The sequence below is a fragment of the Perissodus microlepis genome, chromosome 16 (genome assembly GCF_051167445.1).
Source record: "Perissodus microlepis isolate ML-2025 ecotype Zambia chromosome 16, ASM5116744v1, whole genome shotgun sequence".
Classification (NCBI taxonomy): Eukaryota; Metazoa; Chordata; class Actinopteri; order Cichliformes; family Cichlidae; genus Perissodus; species Perissodus microlepis.
Window position 1 is genome coordinate 15863068 of NC_140476.1, and position 24470 is coordinate 15887537.

General features: G+C 40.4%; 1 protein-coding gene across 3 annotated transcripts; it reads left to right on the forward strand.

Annotated features, from left to right (window-relative positions):
- The first annotated feature begins 10 nt into the window (after nt 1–10).
- Nucleotides 11–22666, forward strand: hat1 (histone acetyltransferase 1). 3 transcript variants are annotated; one of them, XM_084908808.1, is made up of 11 exons: nt 11–99; nt 6195–6266; nt 6398–6473; nt 10010–10130; nt 15805–15981; nt 16131–16252; nt 16840–16944; nt 17319–17425; nt 17991–18142; nt 19071–19187; nt 21950–22666. In XM_084908808.1, exons 2-11 carry the CDS (start codon nt 6206–6208, stop codon nt 22118–22120), a joined length of 1209 nt encoding a protein of 402 aa, XP_084764934.1. In that variant the 5' UTR covers nt 11–99; nt 6195–6205; the 3' UTR covers nt 22121–22666. The 3 variants fall into 3 exon arrangements, with proteins under 3 accessions (XP_084764934.1, XP_084764933.1, XP_084764932.1); XM_084908807.1 differs by having other exon boundaries at nt 68–157; XM_084908806.1 differs by lacking the exon at nt 11–99 and adding an exon at nt 4304–4412.
- Nucleotides 22667–24470: the final 1804 nt, after the last annotated feature.

The window sequence follows — 24470 nt, forward strand, 5'->3', positions numbered from 1 at the left end:
TCCTTTTGCTGTGAACAAGGCGCAGCTGAGATGGACGCTCCGGACAGAGACACTTGGTCAGCAGATGTGTTACAGCATTTCCGGTCTGCACGGGGACAAGTGAGGACACGCTGTACTGTGTGGTAGCCCTGCTCATAACAAACAGCAGGACAGAGAGGTGAAAAGAACAAATGTGGATAAAGTCTCTAAACCGGGAGAGAATATCTTAATTTTAAAAAATACGTTATTTATTTAATTATTGGAAAAAATTATATCGTGAAATGAAAAATGCCCAAAAGAATTTTCCATAGTTCATATTCTAATAATAGTCTACTCTGTTTAGGATAATATAAAATAAAGAGAGAGAATCATTTTGGCGGAAGTGATCATATATGCTTAAAACCTCCACGTAAAAATACAGTTTCAACAATCAACTATCATATTTGTGCTCTGCATTATTAACATCTTGTCTTTGGTCTTGTCTGTCCAAAAGACATTTTACCAGAAGTTTTTCAGATGCAGCTTTCCAAACCTAAGCTGTGCTGGCATGTTCTTTTTGGGAAAACCCACCAACCCTTCCAAACAAGCCATACTCAAGGCTTGTTACGCTGTAAAATAAAGACCCTGTCGTAATAGAGAGAAAACTCCAACAATGACATGATTGCCTGTGAACTTGAATTAAATGACAGTGGGAAGGAAAAACACCCTTTTAACAGGAAGAAACATCTGGCACAACAAGGTTCAGGGATGGGCAGCCATCTGCCTGGGGGTGAGGAGATATTGGTGGAACCACATCAAAAGTCCCCAGCAGAAACGAATGAAACCACATTTCACTTATTGTTGGTTCTTCTTCAGTTCCAACAACATTTAATACATCCTGAACTGTCATCGATGGTCGGCCAACAGTTGCGTATAGTCTAGCTCATTGGGACTCTCAGGGTAAAACATCTGGCAAACATGTTTCACTGTAACATGAATCATTTTAGCAGCTCTGGTTAGGCTGCCTCCTCCAGCTCCCTCACAGATAAGAAAGCTGGTAGCTAGTAGTTGGGATTGAGGTCCTGCTTTGGACTCGACTTGGAATCAGACAAAAATGGGGGTTCAGAAAGGTGGTTCCTCACAGGTTTATAGGTTGACTAGGTTTTGTTTTTCTATAATGTTACTCAGTATAACAGTGAATTTGTAAAGTGCAGTCTTTAGCTGTAATTATGTGTCTTTATCTTTGTTGTGGTGCTGTTATAATTCTTCTTCTGGATGGCTCCCTTAGGGGTCACCAAAACAGGTAATCTGATCATCTATCACACCAACCCTCTACACGTCCTCCTTTACTACATCCATAAACCTTCTCCGTGGTCTTCCATTGGTACTACTTTAACTGATCCCTTTAATTTGAATGTATTTATCCATTCCATAATGATAATGTGTCAGTCCTGGTGCTACTGACAAAGCAACAGCACAGATAGTCTTTCAAAGGCTTGAGTGCTTGGAAGGACCCGAGACTACCACAACCAGGTTGAGTGAGAACCTATACATACACAAGAAGCCCTTTTCTTTCAGCTTCTTGTTTTTCTGGTTTTAAGGTCTATGATAAGGTTTATTTAGTTTTGAAAAAGTTTTTTTCCACATAAAAGACTGGTGGATTTCCGTGTGCAACAGGGAAATGCAGTTAAATGCAACATTTCCCTTCAGTTACTGATGCATTATTTTATCCAAGTGTCATGGCCTTGAAAGGCAATGGCAGTTTGCAGTCCCTGAAGCAGAACCTGAGACTTGACAGTTTATAGTTCTACAGTTTTATTTGCATTTAATTAGGAGTGACAAGTGAAAGGTGGAGGGGATTGGTGGGACTGGAGAGAGAATTAGTCCAGGCCAAACTGTGAGTCATCGATTGCTTAATAGTGCAGATCAGTATTCTTACTTGGAAGAAGGAAGGAGAACACAAGGGGGGAGCCACTGGTCAGGTTTCTGTGGGAGTTTAGCACCACTGGAGGGCGAACAAGCAGGTGAGTCAGAGAGGTGAGTGTTTGGCTAGAATCTTCCAGATGAAATAGACCAGTTTTGTGGAAACAGGTAAGTGTATCTTGGAGGGAGTGTGCTTTTAAGTTGTACAAGAACGACTGGAAAACAAGACAGTAAGGATGTAAGCACTGCGTTAACTCAGGGGGGCACTAAAACCACGAAGGAGCCTGATTACTGCTCTACAATAAACAGCAATTTGGCAGAGATGGAATGCTGGAGCTGGTCCTTAAATTCAGTTAGATGATGAGTCTGATACAGCAGGCACAGGAGACCCCACCTGCAGGTGAAGCCCAGGCATGTCCAGAGCATCCATAAACTGAAGAGCAGTGTTAGAACAGAGGAAAACTACTGACGAGTGTAGGTCGCACCCAAGTCTCTGATATATGTTAACATAGTTTAGTCAGCGTTCCTATTATTTTGTGCTTAGTCATAGTTATAACATATCAATAAATGCCAGGGTTCAAACTAATAACCTTACAGCTTGGCCATATCATTTTATTATCTGAGCTACTTTTGCTAACCACTGCCACGCCACTAACGCAGTCAATTCAAATGCAAACTATTGAATACGGTAGTAAATGTCTACAAGAGGAATTCCTGCACAAAACCTTTTTAATACTGCAATGTTATATTTCCTAACTTCCTCCACAGCGAGGACTTCTCCAAAAAAAGGGGGAAAAAAGTCCAAACGACTGTAGTTTGAGGTTCAGAGATCAAGCAGCATGCATTGCCTCCATGCAGACACAATTTGTTACCTAAGGATTGTAAAAGGTATAGTATTGTTCAGGAAAAGGATAATCTAGTGCTGATAGTGTGGTAGAGGTAAAATTACAGTGGCTTAAACATGACTGGGTAGGTCATTCATTGGTGCACCTGGAGGACAGAATAGCTTAGGCTGGGATGATAGCACAACATTACCTGGGCTCAGAGGGATGTTCAGAATTGCACTTTCCCCTAGAGAGTAAATTTCTGTTTATTTCATTGAGATATCACAGTAGTCTAACCTAACCACTTTCTTTATTCTCACCAACTTCACTGTCCAAATATGTCAGACTTTTATCCAAAATGTGCTGTTTTCCCCACATTTGTATGACAGTAATCAGCTGTGCATGTGGTGTGGGATGATTTCCCCTCAGGCTTTCATTTTACTGGATTTTTTTTTTATTTTTTGAAGAAGAAAGAAAATGTGAAAATACACATTTAAGTTAAACACAGCAAATTACTGCCTTGACTCAGTAAAAAATGCCTTTAACTGGGTGTTTAAGTCCACTGGATTTTACTCTTATTTCACATGACAAGTATAACTCTGATAATACTTTCTTTTGTTTTCTTTTTCTTAGTCATAATACATTTAGATAGATATGTAGATGCTGAAACATCAACATCTAATTCTGTTTATATGTCATAATATTTACTGTTTATAATATTAGTATCATATCTTTGCCTCTTAGAGTAATGCAGCTTTAATATCATACTTAAATAATTGGAGTTAGTGATAATAAAGTTAGGCTACCTTCATTCATTATCATCATTTGCTAAATTTTAAAGATATGTGACATAACTACTTATCATTTGTATTTCTCCTGCATTTTTCTAAGGTACAATCATGTGAAAAAGAAAAGAATACCCTCATTATACAATAGCTTGTAGAAACAGCTACATAAGCAATAATTTTCTGGTAAAGGTAAATATGTGTATATCATGTGTGTTTAGTTTTAGCCAAATGGGGTGCTGTGCATTATGGCCAAATATCTTATGTTTAACATTTTACATACTATCTGAGGCCTGTACAGTCTGAGATGGAACTCTTGGGTTTTCTGCAGTTTTCCTGAGCATTGCAAAGCCTGAAATTGGTTTGAATTTAATAGAATGTCCACTCCTGGGAAGTAAGTTAACACACACATGAATGCTCCAGTCCAGCAAAATGCCAAAAGTTCTATTTTTATAGGGATGGACACACTCGCTGATCAAGTTCATCAAGTGTTTATGAAAAAAAGGGCTATGAGAAATTACAATACTGTGTAGTATGTTAATAGCTAAAAAACAGAAAAGTGTTCCTTTAAGAAAAAAAGAAAAACAGATAATCACTTTGATGAAACGATGAACGTATCTCAGTTCAGTGTTTTGTTTTTTATTTGGCGTGTAACGATGTAATCTTCACTTTTTTAACTTTTGGTTTAATCCTGTTTTTAGATATTCTGTTTTAAATCTTGTAATAACTTATAATACATTGTTGATATTTTGTGAAAGAAAAACTTTAAATGCTTTAATTTCTTTTACACTTTACTAAAAAAAAAAAAAAAAAAAATCCACATCCTGTTATCACGGAAACACGCGGACCCGGAAGTCCTCCTAATTCCGCGGGTCTTTTGGGACAACACTGCTACGTACAACACAGTGTGCAGAAATGGCGGGTAAGGTCGCTAAGCGTTTTAAGGTTGGGTTTCCCTGTCTTTGTTTTAATGCTGTTCACTGTCAGGTGGACTTCAGTGCTGCTTTAAGCTCGCTAGAGTTGTAAACCAGCTCGCGATGTCTTCGAAAACATAACGTTAGATTTCGGAGGCAGCAGCTGGCCTGTTTGCTAACGTTAGCACCCCGTTATCAAGCTGATAATGTTTGTATGCTTGTGTGCTCCTGTAAGGCTTTGAATAGAGGGATGATGCGCATGTAATGTTAGTTTAGACCGTTTCATGTAACGTGGAGTAGCTGACCAGGTGTTTATAGTCTGTTTGCGTGCCTTTATGTAACATCTTGACACATATTTTGAACTAAGAGGCTGGAATGCTTATTTGATAGGACCACACTAGTAGCTCATCCGGTCAGAGCACAGGATCTACAGTTTTACATCGTGGTAAATCTCTGTTTGTCCATGGGTTGCACAGCTATAGTCCAGTTAGGTATAAGTCGGGCTTGAGGCAGAGTTTAAAAGAGCTGTTGATGTTTGCAACAATAGGGTTCTTGGTGGCAGGTGAGGTTGTTCACATCATCAGTCATAAACTGGAGCAGTGGCTCTCTAATGGCCAGCCTCATTCTGCCGACTAGACATTATTGTAACTGCAAAAAAGTAATGAATGAAATTTAAATTTACTACATTATTACACATCAGTGGCCCTTATCGAAAGTGGCGAGGAGCTAAAACCTGTCACTTTTTATTTCCCTCTTGATAAACTCTGAGCAAACTCTGTTTGCAGTAGTGACCCACAGGTTGAGAAATTAGGACAGGCAGAAGTCCCTGCTGACTATGATGTTTGCGGATGACATTATGATCCGTAGTGAGAGTAGGGAGCAGGTGGCGGAGAGGCTGGAGGTATTCTGTGGAGAAAAGAGGAATGAAAGTCAGTGGAAGCAAATCAGAATACGTGTGTGTACGTGAATGAGAGTTAGATGGATTGGAAGGAGTGGAGGTCATGAAGGTGGATGTTGAAATACTTGTGATCAGCTCCCTGAAGGAAGAGATTGTACAAGAGAGGTGGAGATGAGTGTTTGGGGTGATTGTGGCAGGAGGACGTTGGAGAGGCTGAGATGGTTTGGACATGTGCAGAGGCGGGATAGTAGGTACATTGGACAAAGGATGTTGAAGATGGAGCTGCCTGGCAAGGAGATAAAGAGGAAGACCTCAAAGTAGACTGATGGATGTACTGAAGGAGGACATGCAGTGGATTTGTGTGACAGAGTTGGTGTGATGTGATGAGGTGGAGTGAGATGATCAGCAGTAGTAACACCTAAAGGGAGCAGCCCAGTTCCTTCATCTGAAAATATAACATCTGTGTGTTGAAATTTTGCCTTATTCTTTTATGTGCCTTTGGGGGAACCCCCCCCCCCCCCCCCCCCCCCAAAAAAAAACAAAAAAAAACAAAACAAAAAAAACTATAAAAATATATCATCATTTTCGTGTATTTGTAGTAGTTTACCATTTAGTGGTAATAGCCAGTGCTGCATGAGTATAAATAAGTTTTCATACCAGAGTACTTATGGCTTGAGTCAACTGTGGGATAGAAATAAAATACTACAGCCAGAAACCGACCAATCAACTCTTTGGCATGGTAGTAAAAAAAACAAACAAAAAGGATTTGGTTTACTAACCTTTTGAAAAAAGCATTAATTGTTCATTTAATTATCAAAATGGATTCAGACTCTATTCTCAGGGTGAAATGGAACAATTGTTAACATACTTTGTTTCCCCTGCGTTGCCCCAGATGTAAACACCATGGAAAAGAAACTGGCTGAGTACAAGTGTGACACCAATGAAGCTATATCCTTGAAGCTGGGTAGGTTTTGTTTTTTCTTCATTTCCCATGTTGTGTTAATGAATAAATGCGTGTATACAGTTCCAACATTTTGTGTTACGTTTTCCTAATTTCACACTTTAATTGAACATGTTTTTTCCCCCTTCACTCAGTTCGCTTTCCAGAGGATGTTGACGACGACAGCACCACATTCCACCCCGAGTACAGCCACCAAGTCTTTGGAGACGAGTGAGTATTTATAATGATACAAACATAATGTTATCATGTTTAAAAAATGCAGTTTTTTCTATGCATAAAAACAAAATTAGACAGACACCTTAATGGTAGTTACTAAGTCTGTTCAAATCCAGCTCTCAGGCCCTCTTATCACTCAGGTGTTATGTCAGTTTACAGTTTAGTAAAATAAAACTACAGGGCTCAATACTTGTAGCAGTGTGACTATAAATTTTGTTTTTCACTATACATTTCCCTTAGCTTGTCTTTCTTTGGCTATAAAGTCTAGCGTTCCTTTTGGATTCCTGCGTTGACTTTATAAAGATGTATTGAAAACATTAACAGTAATTGGTCTCCTTAAGAAAACGTATTCATGAATCTTTAATTAAGACGCAGTAAACAGTCAATACATGAGCTGACTGGTAGTGGTTATTGTCTGTTTACATTTTGTGATTTAAGCAATAATTACAAGTGGCATGAATTCGGAGATTAATCTTGCAAATGCAGCAATATGAGGAGGAAATTATGGATGATTTTAGGCCAACAAGTTCATTTAATAACATCATCCAAATTAAACTCACCGTCAACATCTTTTGAACAAGTAATTCTTTCACAGAAGTTATTGGTGATATAATGGCTTATAACTGTTTACTGCTGTTTGAGCTGAATGGTAGCTGGTTGATCTCTGACACAGAGTCTGCAAGAAATCAGCAAATTTTTAGATGTATAATAAGCATGATGCTGGAGTTCTGAAACTGATGATGATACAAGTTTTTTTAGGGAGTCCAAAATTCAGATACTGTGCTACATATAATCAGTGATTTCTGGTGTTCTCTTGCTAATGCTGCACAGCGCTGGACTGTGAGCACAGGTCCTACCAAAGAACGTTAGGACGTCCTGTCACCGTCCCAGATTCTGACACTTTGTTCTGCTGCATGCAAAGGAGCAGATAACAGTCTCTTCTACAGCCCGTACCAGCTCTCCTCTTGTAGCAGCCTGTCTCCTCCACTTATGCATGGAGGTGCCATCCTGGTGAAGTTGAACTGCTTCTGCAACATGAATGGAATGCCGGTACCATCTCATGCTACCAGTAGTGACAAGGACACCAGGAAAAAGCAAAACTAGAGATAAATCGAACAGGTTGGCTTAGAAAAGAGTGGCGGTTTTGTGGCCACCACCTGGAAAGCCATTTCCCTTTTTGGAGGTTGTCTTCTTGTTGCCTCTCCAGTCCCTTCAGCTTGCACTGATTTAGCTGAAATGGAGTCACAATCATTTCTGCTTCATAACTGGGCAGATCAGTCTCCCCGAAGTTTAACAGAGTTTGTGTTATACTGTGATTAAGTGTTCCTATAATATTTTTTGAGCAGTGTAAACTGGCTGCCTCCCAAGAATTGATTTGTTCAAAGCTCTGCAAGCTGCGGCGAGATTAGATCTACTAAAACTTTATCCCAGTTTATTTAAAACTGACACACTTTGCTGTTGTGCTTCTAGAAGTCATAATAACTTTGCCTTTTAACCACTTTTCAAAGTAAATATTTTTACAAGAGTCATATCGCACGCTTGTCTCTTAGTCTGACTGGAAGCAAACACAGTGGTGGCCTAAAGCAAATCACAGCTTATGGTAGTTTAGAGACATTGTTCGTCTGGGACAAGCCACCAATCAATCACAAAGCATAGAGACAGAAAACAATTAAAGCTTGTATTCACACCAATGGGCATTTTTTTTTTATTTGCTAGTTAACCCAGCACTTATGGAAGAAGCTGGTGTGCCTGAGGAAACCCGTGCAAGCAGAGGGAGAATACACAAAATCCACACAGACAGGCCTCAACCAGTAGTGGGTCTGAATCCAGGACATTGTTGCAGAGAGGCAGCAAAACACCAGATAACAAAGTTGCAAGTTTATAACCCTGCTAAACATTAGGATCAGTGTCTACATCATGACTGTCTACATCCAAAATTCAGGAAAGGGAACAGTTTCCAAAGTACAGCAGAGCAAAGCCAGTGTTAAGAACTGGATCCATCCATCTGCTTGTTCATGGTTGTGCGAGTGGTTCTGTTGCAGAAGAAATGGATCTGATCTACAACTTCACTACTGCTGCTAGCTTTACAGCAGCTCAGGAGATGTTATTGGACTAAGGCATTTCACAGATGGTGATAAGTTTCAGAGCATCAGACTTCACATGCTGCACTAAAGTATATACTTTAAAAGACTGAGCCATAAAAGTGGCAGTAAACTTTACCAGACATCCAGTCTTACATGCTATATATATTAATCAATATCAAAGTGGGCTACTTTTATGATGATTAATTTGCAAAAACACAGCAGGACTCAGAGGGCCCGCGTATTTTTATGGACATGCCAATTCAAAGTCAGCCTGTATATATATCCACGTCACAGTGGTTCTCCTTTGTTGATAATAAGAATGATAAATAGTACAGTCATTTCAGAAATGCAACAAAGCATGCTATTAGTGATGTTAAATGTTATGACAATGCAAAAATGAAGTACCAATTAATCATAAATGGCCCACTGCAGAGTCGTCACATAGCTAAAGATTTGAATCATTTACACCTATTAGTAATGTTGATGGGCTAATTTATTTTAAAGCCTCTGGCATCTTCATTATAAGACTCAAATGTGTCTCCATACAGTTGTAATAGTAAAGGTCCTGAGCCTTGCACTATGAGAACGGTGTCCAGGGTTTATGAAGTGTGATTCGGTCTGATAAGTGGCCCTGGAGTGCATGAGTTACTCCACATTTAAACTGCCCACACCAGTGGTTTGATTAAGGACTTTTACTTGCATTTTAAGGTAACACCCCCTCTAGTTTTAGTCAGTTAACTGATTTTATTAATGACTAGCAGAAAACTTTGCTGTTGCGTCACTGACAGAAAGTTTTAGGAATAATATGCGTGATCTTTTTATGTGATTCTTCCTGATGGACAGCACACAGTGATGTTTCCAGTGTCGGATTCACAGAAAGGAACATAATGTGCGAACATAAATGATAATTGGTCTTGCATGTTATTGTAGAGCTGCGAAATTACTGTAATGTGATGAACAAAAGAGGCACTGAACCGGAGCAACACTGCATTATTGGCAGTGACACCTGTGTCGGCGCATAGACTTACAGTAGCACGTCGTTAACGTTTCTAAATTGCATTTCCAAATTAGTCAAAACTAGGATTGGTTATTTTTGCACTTGCTGCAATCAGCTCAAAGGGAACTCTGTAATTGGGGCATTAATTATTTCAGCAAGCGTAATTGCTAGTAAACCTTAATCACAGTTGCATAATGATGAATCTATTTTGTCATAAACTGCCAGTGATATAACGATGAAAGAAACAATGCAGCACAGCGAAATAAGTGACCTGTTATAAGCATTTATTATAAACTCCAGGTGTATATTTGTTTTTATGTAATGGGAATAATCAGATGTTCGTTATTGTCCCTCTGAACATTACACAAAGCAGTCCTTTTTACAAATCACTGCCCGACTTTTTGTAATCTTGTTTGGATTTTTAGTAATTTCAGTCACTTTCTGTGCAGTGAGGTTGCTTTTGGCTACAAAGGTCTTCAGATTCAGCTCTTCTACGCCGCGGGGAACCTGAGTACCCTCTTCAAAGTGAAATATACCTCAAAAGTCACAGAGACGTTCGACTGTGTGGAGGTAAGTCATTTCTTTGTGCTGTTCTTTTATCATACTTGCATCAGCCTCTTTGTTCTGTTATTGTGGGGACAATAGACGATAGATACCCGTGTTCTGCTCACTGTTTATCACAATCAGAGCCCGCCAGTATAGACATAAACATAAAAATAATACTTGAATATGAAGAAAAGATGACAAAACTTTGCCTCCTGCTGAAAAGTAGTGTTTTTCTTTCCAAAAACTGCTCTATTGTGCTTTTAATAAGGCTTATTATGTAAAACACCGTCTAGCCCGAGAGTGGATTTTTCACTTAGTCATTTATTGCTTAAGTGTTGTTGAGTCATGACGCCTGCATCAACACAGTCTTGCTTTATTTATTAATTTTTTTTTGTTACAAAGTTTCTACATGCTAAATACCAGCTGCTAAAAGTTTGAATTTCATTCGTAGATAATCAATGAGAAACTCGTGTTACCCTGTGTCTGCGTAAGAATATGCTTGTCTGGTACAACTGTGTGAATGGAGTCCAGTCATACCGATGTAATACACAGCACTGTAAACAAATATGCCACAACATCTAGTAACAATTAACCAGAGATGTTTTTAATGTCCAAATCAAGTCAGCTCAGTGTACTGATCCAAAACTTGGGGGGGGGGGTGCCAAACGCTATGTTCAGCTTAATCCAGCTCAAGTGTACAAACAAGCCGACTGAGCTAATGAAAGTCTAGTGCGGAGGTGATAAATGTCTTTCTCTCTCTCACACACACAATTTTGTCACTGAATTAAAAGCAAGGTGGAAATGTTCAGGAGAGACAAGGTCTAATCACAACTAATTGAATTGTGTGGAAAGGCAGGACAAGTTTGGAATTGATCCAATCAGAAGTAATCTTGCCAATCTTACCCGTTTTCTAAACTTTGAACAAGGCTACTGGCCTGAAACTGGCTCTCAACCCCCTACTTGCTCTCTTTGGTACAGTGGGTGAGGATGATAAGTATATTGCCGGCGCACAATGTCGGGTGCTGTCCTTTGGCTAGGTGTGCCATTTTGATGAGGTGGAAGGCAACTGCCCCGCCCACCCATGTTCAGTGGCTTGCTGATCTTATGTCGTGTCTCAGTCTTGAAAAGATCCACTGCTCCATCCAGAACCAAAAGGGCACATATGATAAAATCTGGGGTCTTTTTCTGTCAAACTTCTCTAACCTTCAATTTAAGGATGTTCCTGCTGACTAACAGATTTGCTTATTCCGTAGAGGTCTGATGTGTGTCTGTGTTAATGGGAATGTGAAGCTCAGTGATGTTGCAGCTAACTTCTGTGTGGTTTGTAATGAAAGGTCTTGTTAGTATCAATCACCCCTTCTGGGTTGTGGTGTTTTGTTAACTTTTCTTTTGCCTTTGCTCTAACGTGAGAAGTTCTGCTCTGTATTCAATGTAACCAGTTTTTTTGTTTCCTTTCTTTTTCCTTTTTGTAAACTGTATCCACAATCTCTCAACAAAAACACTTTGAGTGAAGTAATCTTGTGCAGTAAGGTTTGATGTGCACATTTGATTTCCCCCACACAAACAGGGTGGGTACTGCTACCTCCCATGCTCCCCGTTTCATGGAAGCACGACACAATGTCAACACCCGGGAGGAGAAGAGTAGACATATGGAAATGTTTTGCATTTGATGTCACCTACAATAAGAATCTTCATAAACCATGTGGCTCAATTGTTGTTGATTTAGTCCGCTATAATCTTACACTCAACTAAATCGAGACTAAAAGTAGAACAGCTTGGGTGGCTAAAATTTGACTAAAACAAAATCAAAGTTTGCTGTTAAAATTAACACTGTATACCGTTTGAATCGGTCCGGTTCGTTTGGGTGGATGTGAACACGCTAACGCGGTAATCACGCTTTAGCATGTTGGGTGGGTGTGGTACAAAACTGCTTACAGCCTGAAAGGACAGTTTGATCTGTCCTTTAACAGTAACAGTTACCTGATAAGATGCATTAGTTACATTTTATGCAAAAAAATGTAAAAAGAAATAAAAGAAAAAGCCTCTGTGCGTTAGGCTTTCACTGGGTCACTTTATGACCAGCCAGGCTTGCAGTCCACTGATGGAAACTCTGATAATGATAAAGAGGAAGGTGTTGCTAGCCAGCCTGCCCTTTAGTTTATAGAAATGGGAAAAAAATTCAAGTTTAGTGACAAGTGATTTGAGAATAGCGATTACTCTTTGTGGTTAAAAACAATTTTTGGAAATGTGTACCAAGTAAACCGCACTCTGGGGCGAAGGTGTGTGTGACACACGGAAAAACAGGGACATCGTGTCGAACAACAACTGTATTTTTATTTGAACAAAACTAGATAACGTCATCAAATTCAAACTGATCCTTTCAGTTCAATTTATGAAAAGGATACACATTCGCAGTTTATTTATACAAGTTTATAGTTTTTTGAAATAGCAAAAACAAATAGCTGAAACTGAAACTTCGTCTCGAAGTTAACTTTGATTTCACCTCACTGTATTTAGATTCTAGTTTAATTTGTGATGCCTGCTTCCATCACACATGGTCTTAAATTTAAAGCTGTCTTACAAGAGTCTTAAAAGAGTCCTAAATTTCCTCTGTAAACAAACAAGTCAACTCAGCTCCTCTCTGAATCCACTTTGGTAAACAGTAGAAAACTGTGTAAAAGATCTGAAGCGCCTACGACGCATTTCTGTTAATCTGAGAAGGGGGGGGAGACGTGTATTGTATTTTTGACAGTAGTTTTGCGAATGTTAGATTCGATACCCCGTGTCACGTATAATTTGTGTGTTTTGAACTAACAGCAGGTGACGGGAAAAGCGTAAATGGAACAGGATTTTATTTTATTTGTCAAAACATATCAAAAAAACAGCTCAACATATCAAAGTATGGCACAAAAGATGTCCTTATTAATCTGAACTTTTTAACAAATCAGGCTGTAATTTTCATAGACCAACACGAGGCAGCTTCCCTGAGGCGTTTCCTCCCTAATTGTGCGATCGATTACACTTTAAGGGAAGCAGATAAACCTAAGGCACTTTAACGGAGGGACCTCGCAGCCTCTCCCGGAGGGGAGAGTGTGACATTATTCCAGTTAGAGATCTCCTGTTTTGTTAGACTAAATCTCATCACACCACGGTCCCCTGTGTGTCTGCGCTAATCCCTCTCCTCCCTCTGAAGAGAATGGTTGTATAAGCGGGGGTCCAACACGAGGCATTGATTTTTAGAGCTTTCTGTAATGGAATCAGCAGGGGGAGTAATGTGACCTGGTTGGATGTATCGTACATGTATTTGTAGGAGTGAATTATTGCTCGAGTTACTGACAGTTGAGCTCCTTGAGGCCGAATGTGTGTAAACGTATCAAAAAAGGAGATGCTTGTTTTATCTAACGACGGCTGCTGATGACTTTATAGTTAATTTTAACTCTCGTCTGCTTAGTATGTAAAGTTTCCTGCCATTTCTTTTTTCTTTTTTTCCCCTTTTTTTTTTAATTGCCAGTCAGAGTTATTTACATATGAACGGCCAGTATTTGGACAAAAGCGGACAGTAAAGCGAAATGCTTGTCCTGGGTTCTCTTCTTCCTCTGAGACTTCACAAAAGGCCACTGGCAGCTTTGAATATTTCCTCACGCTGTCAAACATGCAAAATGAATACCAGAATTAGCAAGGGCCCCTACTGAGGTCAAATGATTCAACTGGGGGACATCTGTCTTGTCTGCAAGCAGCAGGGGGGCTTCGCTACTGGACAATGTGGCCTTCAACTGGTGGCAGTGGAAGTGCTGGTATAACTTAGTTTGGTGTGTCTGTGCATGCGGTGAAATTATAAATAACCTCATATGGAATATACAGACATGATTTCTTTCATCTCAAATCACCCCCCCCCCCCAAAAAAAAAAAAGGCAACCAATTTACGGTTTTTAAAGGTAAAAGACAGCCATTACCTGTTTTTTAAAGCCGATATTCAGATGTGAAATGTGATGGCAGTGTGTGTGCCTCTACTTGGTGTTGACCCCTGAGTGTTCACCTTGTTAAGGGTTTGAGTGCAGCTGGTGTAGAGGCAGAGTGCGAGGGGAGCAGCAGAGTTCAGGCTGCATCTGAAGAGTGTTTGTCTCTGAGTGCGTGTGGACGGTCGGGGTGCGGTGCAGCTGGTGAGAAACGAGGGGAGGCTGAGATGGAGTTGATGCAGCTGCCACGCTGATACAAGACTCTGATCAAAACTCACCTTTCTCCCCTTTAAATCAGTCCTACCCCCCCACCCCCACCCCACCCCCTCCCGCCATACTGCTGGACTTTTCCCAGAAGAAAAACAAATGTAGTACCAGATGTTTATTCCACGCAGGCTGGTAACTATAGGAAATTGCTGAATACCTCTAATAGTTTTATATTAGCCTCATAATCCACGTTAATGTGTAACACTTTGACTGTAAACAGAAAAATGACTGCAAATGTTTAGCGTGGCACGGCCTTAGGATTGGATTAAAGAGATGGAATAATGCCGACACAACAAATTAGGTGGTTTGTGCTCCCTTTGTGCGTCTTGTTAGAAATCAAAGACATTAACAAAGTGTTCTAAAGGAACATTATTAAGTTATATTCATGCCAAACTAAAGCATCTATTCTGGAAGGCTGTGCAATTTAGTGTCTAGTATGTAAGAGAGTGGCCAGCACAAAGAGACTTGTTTGTCCATGGCCTTTTAAGTGTGGTCCTTGTTCCCTAGAAATGTGGCCGAACAATTACAATGGCTAAGAGGCATTCAGCTGCAGGTGCATTACTTCCAGTTAGATATTAGCTGATGTCTGAAAGGGGGGAATTAGCAGTATGTTGTATTAGCCTTTTGTAGTGCATTTTGCTCAGACCTTCTTCATTTCCCAGTTTTCAATGCTGAGCAGCAAGGGTCTCTGTGCTGAAATAATGCCCATCACACATGTAAATGGTGTGAAAGGGCTGCTTAGCAAAGTGTTCTCATGTCAATCCTTGTGGAAATGGATACAATGCAAACATTACAGCTGAACTAACCACACGTTGCACTGAGTAAAAAGTCCAAGGGTAGGACCTCTTTGTCTCGGAGGCTCTTTGAAAACGCAGGGGCAAATTCATTTGATTGGGTTCACTTGGCAGGATTAGAGGAGAGGCCTCTATTATGGATGCCCAAAGGTTTGTTAAGTTGAGATCAATTCATAAGATTTTATTTCCCAGTGAGAAGCAGAAATGCGTTTATTGTGGCAACTTCATCACATATTCATGGTTTAACATAAGTAGTAAATGTACTGATTTAAGTGGGCTTTTCATCGTGGAGGGGCGGGAGGGAGGAGGGTGCTGCTGTGGTCTCTGCTCAGCTGACAGTTTTAATTGCCTAATGGTTTTCTTTTCATTGGCGCCAAACACGTATGCTCCCGGTTGGAGTTTGCGGGCTATATTGCACTCTTTTTCAGCGGCAAAAATTACCACTCGGAAAAGTCCGCTCAGGATCAAACTCGAAACCCTCGACGTGTTTGTAGACGTCAACTTTTTCCTGAAGTTTTAGGAGTATTCAGCTACATAAACGACACCACTCTGGTTTAGCGCCAATATATACATATATGTATAAATACGGGAAAGATGCAGAGATAGGCGAGATTATCTGGGTGTTGAGTCGCTAAATGGGTTCGCCTTGTGTTTTATTGTTTTTGGGGTATTTTTCTTCAGGCTGATGACGTCGAGGGGAAAATTCGGGAAATCATTGCTGCTGGGTTCACCTGCAACACCGATGACTTCATCTCACTGCTGGAGAAGGAGGCCAATTTCAAGCCCTTTGGCACCCTGCTTCACACGTACACGGTCCACAGCGAGGAGGCAGGAGAACTCACGTACCAGATTCACAAGGTGGGGGACCAAAAAAATCATCAAAGCAAACCCGCAAAGCCTTTTAGGTTTTAAAATCAGCTTGCTTTTTCATCTGGCGGATAGTTTTGCATCACAGCGATGCAGATGAGATTTAAACCCTCTTATTTTCGCTGCATTCGCCCCCACAGGCTGACGTTACCTGCCCGGGATTCCGGGAGTACCACGAGCGCTTGCAGACCTTCCTCATGTGGTTCATAGAGACTGCCAGTTTCATTGACGCAGACGACGATCGTTGGGACTTCTTTCTTGTGTGAGTGCCCTCCTTAATTGACATCAACCCCCCGCACACACACGCACGCACACAGAGCTCTAGCCCGCAGCTTTTATTGTGTCATTGAAAAACAAAGCCCCCCTTTGAGGCGCTTGTGACCAATTACCATGCCAGTTTGATTATATTTCCCCCCGGTAGGAGAATTGTTGATCAGGCAAGAGCTTCCTTTGTGCCAGAAGGCCTTTTCAGATTTTTCAGGGGTAAGAGCTGAATTGAATACTGTTGTCTTTTGAAATACTGAACAATGTCTTAACAGTAAAAAGAGCCTCTGCCAGTGTTTTCTTTACCCTGGCACCTATTAATGGTTACAATGGGGAAAATGGGCTGAAGTGAGTTTGAGGAGCTCAGTCCGTCCTCCAACCTCTTCTCTTCCTCTAAGTTGCAGTACTCCAATTAAGTGCATAATGTATTCAGGTTGCAGCAGGTGTACCAATCGCGGCGCTGGCTGCTCCAACGTGCTGATGTCAGGGGGGTCAGGGGTGGGCACGGGAACAGAGAGGCTAAAATGGACACTGCATGGGAGTGTGCCTGTAATTGACCTGTTTTCCTTTGTGTTTTATCTGCAGATTTGAAAAGTACAATAAAGATGGGGAGACTCTCTACGCAACTGTTGGCTACATGACAGTTTATAATTACTACGTATACCCAGACAAAACCCGACCACGTGTAAGGTAATTGCCGGGGCAGCACGTGCCTTCCCATTCTTTTGTACGAGAAAGGAGTGGAAAATTATACATTTCTTTATCCTCTTCCCAAAGAGCCCAAATTACTGGCTTATATAGCCAACTATTCAACCAGATTTTGTTTCAGTACCAAACCAGGGTGATTTGTATCTGAAAACAACTTTATAGATAAGCTTTTGATTTGATTTGATTTGTTGCATTGATGGATCCGTGTATTATTTTCTGCTTTCAATCAAAGCGAATCTGCTCCTGCTGAGAAAAACAACAAATTCTGAAGAAACCTGTTTTCTTCTTGTTTTCTTTTTTCTTTTCCTTTTTTTGGCATTTATATTTGTGTCTGTGTCTGACCTTTAACTAAACAGCCAAATGCTGATCCTGCCTCCGTTCCAAGGAGAAGGTCACGGAGCTCAGCTTCTGGAGGCAGTGCACAGATTTTATTGCAGCTTGCCCAAAGTGCAAGACATCACAGGTGAGCATCTTACTTATTTTTATTTATTTATTTATTTCCCCCCTCCCCCCTTTAAAACGCAATTACTATGTTGAAGAAGGTGGGATAAACATTTAATCTAAGATCCAGGCGTCACCCACGAACAGTTTAAACGATTTTTCTCTGCAGTTGGTGGATCCAGACGGTGAGTTAATTTGGAGGGCTGGCTCGTATACCAGAATGTGCTCTATTGAAACTAGTTGGATCGAAATAGATGCTTTGCATGGAGATGGAGGGTGAATACTAAAGAGGCATCCCAGCCTTTTCTTTTCAGAATGAAAACCTATTCAAGACAGAACTTTAAAGTTTAGCAGTGAATAGGAAGAAGGGTTCCTGCTAACAGTTCCTCTGGTTTTGAGGAGTATTTTTTGCCATATTTCTACTTTGAAAAGTTCCAAGGTCTGAAGTATATTGTTGTTTCTTTCACTCCTCCTCTATCTTAACACACTGGGATTAAACCAGGCCATCTGTGTCAGGGGTGTTGAAAAATCCTGAGATTAACACCATCAGCTCATTTGAGTCTTATTGTGGTTTTGTCTGTTCACAGCTGAAGACCCCTCTGAGAACTATGTGAAGCTGAGAGACTACGTGCTGGTGAAGCTTTGTCAGGGCCTGCCATCCTTCGCTGTAGACAAGCTGCACCTCGGCTTCTCAGCTGACATGATCAAAGAGGCGCAAGACAAGCTGAAAATTAACAAGGTGCCGTATGAGGGTGCAGCTGTGATAGGTTTGCAAAATTGAGTTTTATTAGTGAGGAAGAAAAGGTTTGATGACCTTTGTTATGTTTATTACTTTTTTTTAGAGCAGAGATCAAAAAAGATTTTATTTGTTGTTAGCAGAGGTGTGTGGAAAAGTCTCTGAAAGCACAGAGTTTAGTGCCTTAGTCCTGCTATTCTCTGTTTCCTGCCATATATGCACTGTTACAATAATGGATGGGAAAAATATTAAAACAATGTGGTCAGCATTTGTACAAGTCATCACTTCAGACTGCACTAAATGCTCAGTTTCTGGGGGTTTTCTCTACTCTCACATCTGTGTGGGAACACAGCAGCCTCAGACACATGCACAAACCTTCTATTTGCCAGTGGAAGCAAATCTGAAGACAGTCGTGTTAAAAAGAGGGAGGAGCTTAAAAGCGGCTGCACCACAGTCCAGTATCCAATAAATATTCATTATATTGAATAGTGCTCCAAACTCAGATGCAGGCAGTTCATTTCAGTATCAAATACAAAAACTGAGATATGCTTTTTTTCTTTTCCGCTGTTAAATATGTGCACGGTTGCAAATGTTAGCAAATCAGTTTGCATGCTTTTACTTACTTAGAGCCTTGAGAAATGACCTCCCAAAAATACATAAATACTGCCTATACTAGTATAGTATATAGCATAGTAGCAACTCATTTTGTTCCTTTGCTACTCAGTTCTCTGTTCTTTGATGCTGCTGCATATCATATCATATTTTTGTTTTTTGTTTTTTCTGTTTTTTTTCTTTTACAGCCTGCCCGTAACTGCTTAGGACTTCCTGTAGCCATTCAGCTGGGAAGTGTGTTTGACTCCTGTTGAGGCGTAATGATTTATTTTGAAAGTAATTAAATGAAAATAATTATCTTGTTTTTTATTGTCTGCAGAAACATGCCAGGCGAGTTTATGAAATCCTACGCCTCAGAGCGACAGACATGAGCGATGAAGACAAAGCGAGAGAGTACCGCTTAGAGGTGAAGAAGAGGCTGTTCGGACCCTACAGGGTGAGGTTTTAATTTTCACAGCTTCGCCGTGGTGTACTTTACATGTCAGTGTGGAGTGGGTCCAAAAAAGTGCCTGCAAAGTGACATTCAAAGTGATTCCTCGGTGCAATCGAATAAATCTGAATGTCAACTTGTCTCTGCTGCTGTCAAACAGGAATCCAGTGTGCAGTCTTCCACCTTTTGTTAGCATAACATTATAGCTATTCAGTGTAGGAAGAAAAGTGGCCCGTGTACTGCACACACTTGATCAGCTTACAGCCCCGTATTGTCACTGTTTATTATGTTACCTTTTAAAACAGCAGAAAAATTGATCTTCAGTCCTGTGAAAATTGATAGAATACTAGTGCCGCATTGTTACAGCCACAATAGGGCGCACCAGGCGTCTGTGGTTTTGCTGCCGCTGGAGCTTTTTTCTATTCAGGCACATGTCATTAGTCGGGATTTGCATTTCTTTGAGGGAAATAATTTTCATGAAAGTGTGTTTAAAGCACTTTGTCAGAAAGCTGCTACTATTCAGAATTCACTCCTTTTCATTTGATTCTTATCAAATGGTTTCTTGATGGGCTTTTTTTTTGGGGGGGGGGGGGGGGGGGGGGAGTTTGAGAGACTGAGCGAACAGAGTTTCGAAAATGTCCGTTATTCTGCGTCTTGATTCTTGTCAGTGGGAAATGCTGTGTCTATGCACCAGAATAACTCCCTGCATCCTGTTTGGCTTGTGATATTTTATGTCCGATCTGCTCGCTGAGGTTTTGCATACTATCCATTAGAGACTTTGCTGTCATCAGGGCAACCGCATGTCTCAAAAAAGGCAGAATGTGACATGGAAAAGACCTATGCGGCGAAGTGGGAAGGAGGAATTCCTTGGGAGAGTGGCAACGAAGGATCTGGTGGCCAGATGCAGAGCCAGATTTTCCTTCCCTGAGGAGATTTTGCATGTAGTTAGCTGAATGGCAGAGCTGCTCTGTGAACGTGAAGGGGGATTTTGCATTTCTGCTTTTACCGCCAATTCCCCAGCGACTGTGTGTGCATGCACGTGTGTGCAGGCTTTTCACACAGCCGATTAGACTGCACAATGTAAGAGAAAATACACAATAACATTTTTCAACACGACGTTACGGTGTGATAAACAAAAACTGTAGCCTTTAACAGGTGTGCTGATAACACAGATCCCCAAACACTGTGTACCCTTTGCCCAAGGGTGACTGAAAGCAGGTCATCTTCTTATTAGAAGGTTGGGTGTTGCTGCTCTAGTCTTCGTGCCAAAGGGGAAGAGAATTCCTCCTGATGCCTTCATCAGGAATCAGACTGTGTGTATAATGTTAGCTAGAAAGAACTTAGACATAGAAAAAAGTGCTTTTATTAAGGTGTGTGTGAACATGTGAACGACACACGTTGTATAAAGTCAAGTAGAAAAGCGGTATATATAAGAACCAGTCCATTTACCAATAAATACAGAAATAAAATAAATTACTAAATTGGAGTTTGGAGATGGGGAAGGCATCGTGTGTGTGGTCTGATTTATTATGTTTGATGCTGCGTTTGCGACGTGTCTGTCGCATGTTCATTATCTAATCTAACCACCCATGTCCAGAAATAGCAGCGATCAATTTCACTTCTTTTTCAGGTGTCAAGACATATAAATGATGATCACTGGTTATTAATTCTCTAGAGGTATAAAATAACCTAAAGTATATTTCTGTTTTGTATAGTATGTGTAACAGAGATCTTTAAACTTAAAAAGCTACTTAGCATTTACGATTGGTTTTTTATTTTTATTTTTGTTTTTAATTTTCTTTTGGACATTGTTTGCCTTTGTTAGACAGGACAGTTCAGAGAGTAGAGACAAAAATATGGACCAGACCCCTGGAGTAAAGACTCTAGTCCATGCTTCACGGGTTTTGTATCAATCAGGTAACCCTACAGCAGAACCATCTCACCTAGAAGCAGGACCTCTTCTAGGTGAGATGGTTCAGGTGTATTTTACCTGTAGGCAGCCCCTGGGTAGATGAAGGACAGAAATTGGTAAAGCCCCCACAACTCGGACCCACATAATCATGAGAAAATGGATGGATGGATCTCCATTGTTCACATTTTTGAGCTATTTAACGACTGTAAACTTCTGCCGTCGTCTTCTGTCATGAGGAGGATTTCAGACACTGTTTGATGGATTACTGTACACTAAGAACCCTTTATTAGAGAGTAACTCATTCTCTAACTTTCCAATAACGAGCCATGCAGTCAAAACCATGATGTTAAAGCCATTGAAAGAAGAATGTGTGTTACACAATAAAGACCGAATAAAGAGATGGCTCCAAAGATGAGAGAGTAGCATATACAAAGACTTTAATGGAGATTATTTTTCTGATATTTAATCAGTTTTTCATATAAAAAGACTCCAATGCATTGAAGTTTAAGTCTTTTTTGGTATTGGAGGGTTAAAAAACCCTCAAATCTTTTCATAAACCAATTAAAAGAAAAATTATGCTAAGTAAACATTTTAAACTGATGACTTTCTGGCTGCAGTCTTTCTTCTCTATGCCAGACAGCAGCTTTGAACTCTTACTCTATACAGAGTTTGTCTTTAATCAAAAACAAGACAAAAAAACTGCAACTACTATGCTGAAAAGACAAGAGAGCCTTCTTTAGGTGTTTTTCCAACATGTGCTGAAGACACAGGAGAGCGTTTGAGCCAAAATTTGAAATCAGAAGAATTTGTATGCATGCGGCCTCAGCCACTGATTTATGTCATTTATTTTGTGCAGAAGAATCAGAGGGAGCTGGCGAAGATGAGGAAGTGCCTACGGCCAGAGGAGCTGGTGTCCCACATGAGTCAGATGGACACTCAGACACAGCACGAGGAGCTGGAGAAGAGTTATCAGGATGTTGTGGAGGACTACAGGAGAATCATTGAGAGGCTAGCATCACAGGCCTGATCTGACTGTGAGAGGCTCCTGACCTGGAGCGTACCCGCTCCCACATTACCACAGACTTTTTGCAGCAGCCAAGAAGAAGACCTCTTGATGCAGCAAAAAAAGGAAAAAAAATAAAGAAATCACTGTTTTAATTGAAGAGTGTCACAAATGTATAGTAGCTGGTGATAGGCTGTAGTAGAAAAGGGCCTTTCTGTTTCCCAGCTGGTGTTGATACAGTAGAGGTGAGTAGTGCAGCCCAAGGGCAGAGGTTTCCTGTTTGCTTCATGTGTTTAAATCACGTTTTGACATGAAATGACACGTAATATTTCACAGGTGATCAGAGGTACACTGTCCTGCAGAGAAACCCTGCTTCTTTTCCATCATAAGACATTTTTTAAGAGCTTTTGTCAAAACAGTTCCGTGTGTGTGTGTGTGTGTGTGTGTGTGTGTGTGTGTGTGTGTTGTGTGAAGCACTTCATACTGAAAATTAAAAAAGAAAAGAAAAGTGTTTTTTGTATTTTTGGTGTGATTCTTGTCATTGAGAAGAAAATAAAATGGAGCAACTGAGTTTCTGTTTTTGGTCGTTAAGAGCTTTATTTGATGTAATGATTTTCTGCTCAGAAATACAAATGTACTGTTTGAAATAAACAATTTAGCATAAAAAATATTTTGAAAGCAAATTAAGAAGACAAATTAAAACATAATCAGTGCTGCAGGCTGTTTTAAGATTATCAGGTTAGAATATGAATAGCACCAATAGGAATATAACTATACTTTATTTGGATTCAGTGTACTTCATTGATGTATTTACATTGTTCCTCCTGCTTTTTTACTCCACTTTGTTTTGGATGCAGTGATTGCACTTTGTACTCACTGGTCAACTGTGGCACAGGAAGTAGAGTGGGCTACTAATTAGAAGATCAGTGGTTCTATACCGGGCTCCTCTGTATGTCAAAGTGCACGATCTGATATCGTCGTGTCAGTGTTGTTCCCACATCATCATGAAAATGTTGTTCCAGGTTCAACATTGCAAGTGACCAATCAGAATGTTGTGATGTCATACTTTTGCGACTTCGGGAAAAACCGCCGTAAAACAAAAAACTGTACTTAAGCTGCGAGAAACCGCCTCTGTCCGCCGATCAACGGACCCTGACCCTAACCCTAACCCTTTAATAAACGGTAAGCAGAATTGATATTGTCCTTGCAACTTTGGAATTTCATAAATGCACGAATGGCTTGGCCCGCAAAAGAATAACGTCACAAGAATGTGATTGGTCACTTGCAATGTTGAACCTGGAACAACATTTTCATGATGATGTGGGAACAACACCAACACAACGATATCAGACCATCCATGTCAAAGTACCCCCCAACCAGTTTCCTCAGATAGCCCGCCCCTCATTGAGCCTGGTTCTGCCTGAGGTTTCTTCCTGTTAAAGGGGAGTTTTTCCTTCCCTCTATCGCCACATCCTCAGATGGGTCCTCTGATTGTTGGGGTTTTCTCTATATTATTGTAGGGTCTTTAACTTACAATATATGAATGAGTTACTGCAAGTACTTTAAATATATTTAGTAGAATCTATGTACTATTAAGCTACTTAAGTAGGATTTTAACATTTACGTAAGTAAAAACAATTCACCTATTTAAATAATAGGGTTTAAATATGTGCAAATTTGGGGCGTGGTCACTTTAACTGACAGGTGTAGCTGTATGCTAGGTGTCGCCTCTGCTAAGAGAAGTAACTGAGCTGAACCTTCTAAAGTGGTGTCGTGTTTTTAATTGTACTAACTGTGCTGCAGTTTTGGTGAGTAAAAGTCTGGTGATTTATTTACGTGTTAGTTACGAGATGTCGGTATCTAGTTAAGCTTGTTAGCATTAGCTGATAATTCAGTGCTCCACACTCCTGCCTTAACAAGATAATTTTTGGCTCCAAGCATCCAGATGGCTGATCTACAATGATTAGCCAAACCCGAATTGTTAGCCTATAATTATTAACCATTCGTGATTCTTAGAATACAATGTTCTGCTTTAAAAACCTTAGATCCAGGCAAGTACAGAAGCACCCACCTAAGTCCTAAGCATTGCTGCAGACCAACACACCCACTACCACGGGGAAATGCCACTATCCTACAGCTGGGACCTCCCCTAACAGATAACTTGCCCTCCATCACTGTAACATAAGTGCCCATGCCCTAACCCACACATTGTTAGTCAGGTAGCTTTTGTTTTTGAAACATTTTCAGACTTGGACTCTACTAGAATGGCTTTGCATGAACTGCTGATCAAAATAATGCATATTTATGTAATTTTGGACCTTGGTGCAGCCTCTGATGGAAACTTAATTTCTTCTGATCCGCTAACCCTGGCAAA

What these genes read in the sequence shown, in the direction of transcription:
- hat1 (XM_084908806.1), top strand. An exon ending in CACCAAGTCTTTGGAGACGA is followed by an intron (nt 6,474 to 10,009) that starts GTGAGTATTTAT and finishes CTTTCTGTGCAG; the next exon opens with TGAGGTTGCTTTTGGCTACA. An exon ending in CGTTGGGACTTCTTTCTTGT is followed by an intron (nt 16,253 to 16,839) that starts GTGAGTGCCCTC and finishes TTTTATCTGCAG; the next exon opens with ATTTGAAAAGTACAATAAAG.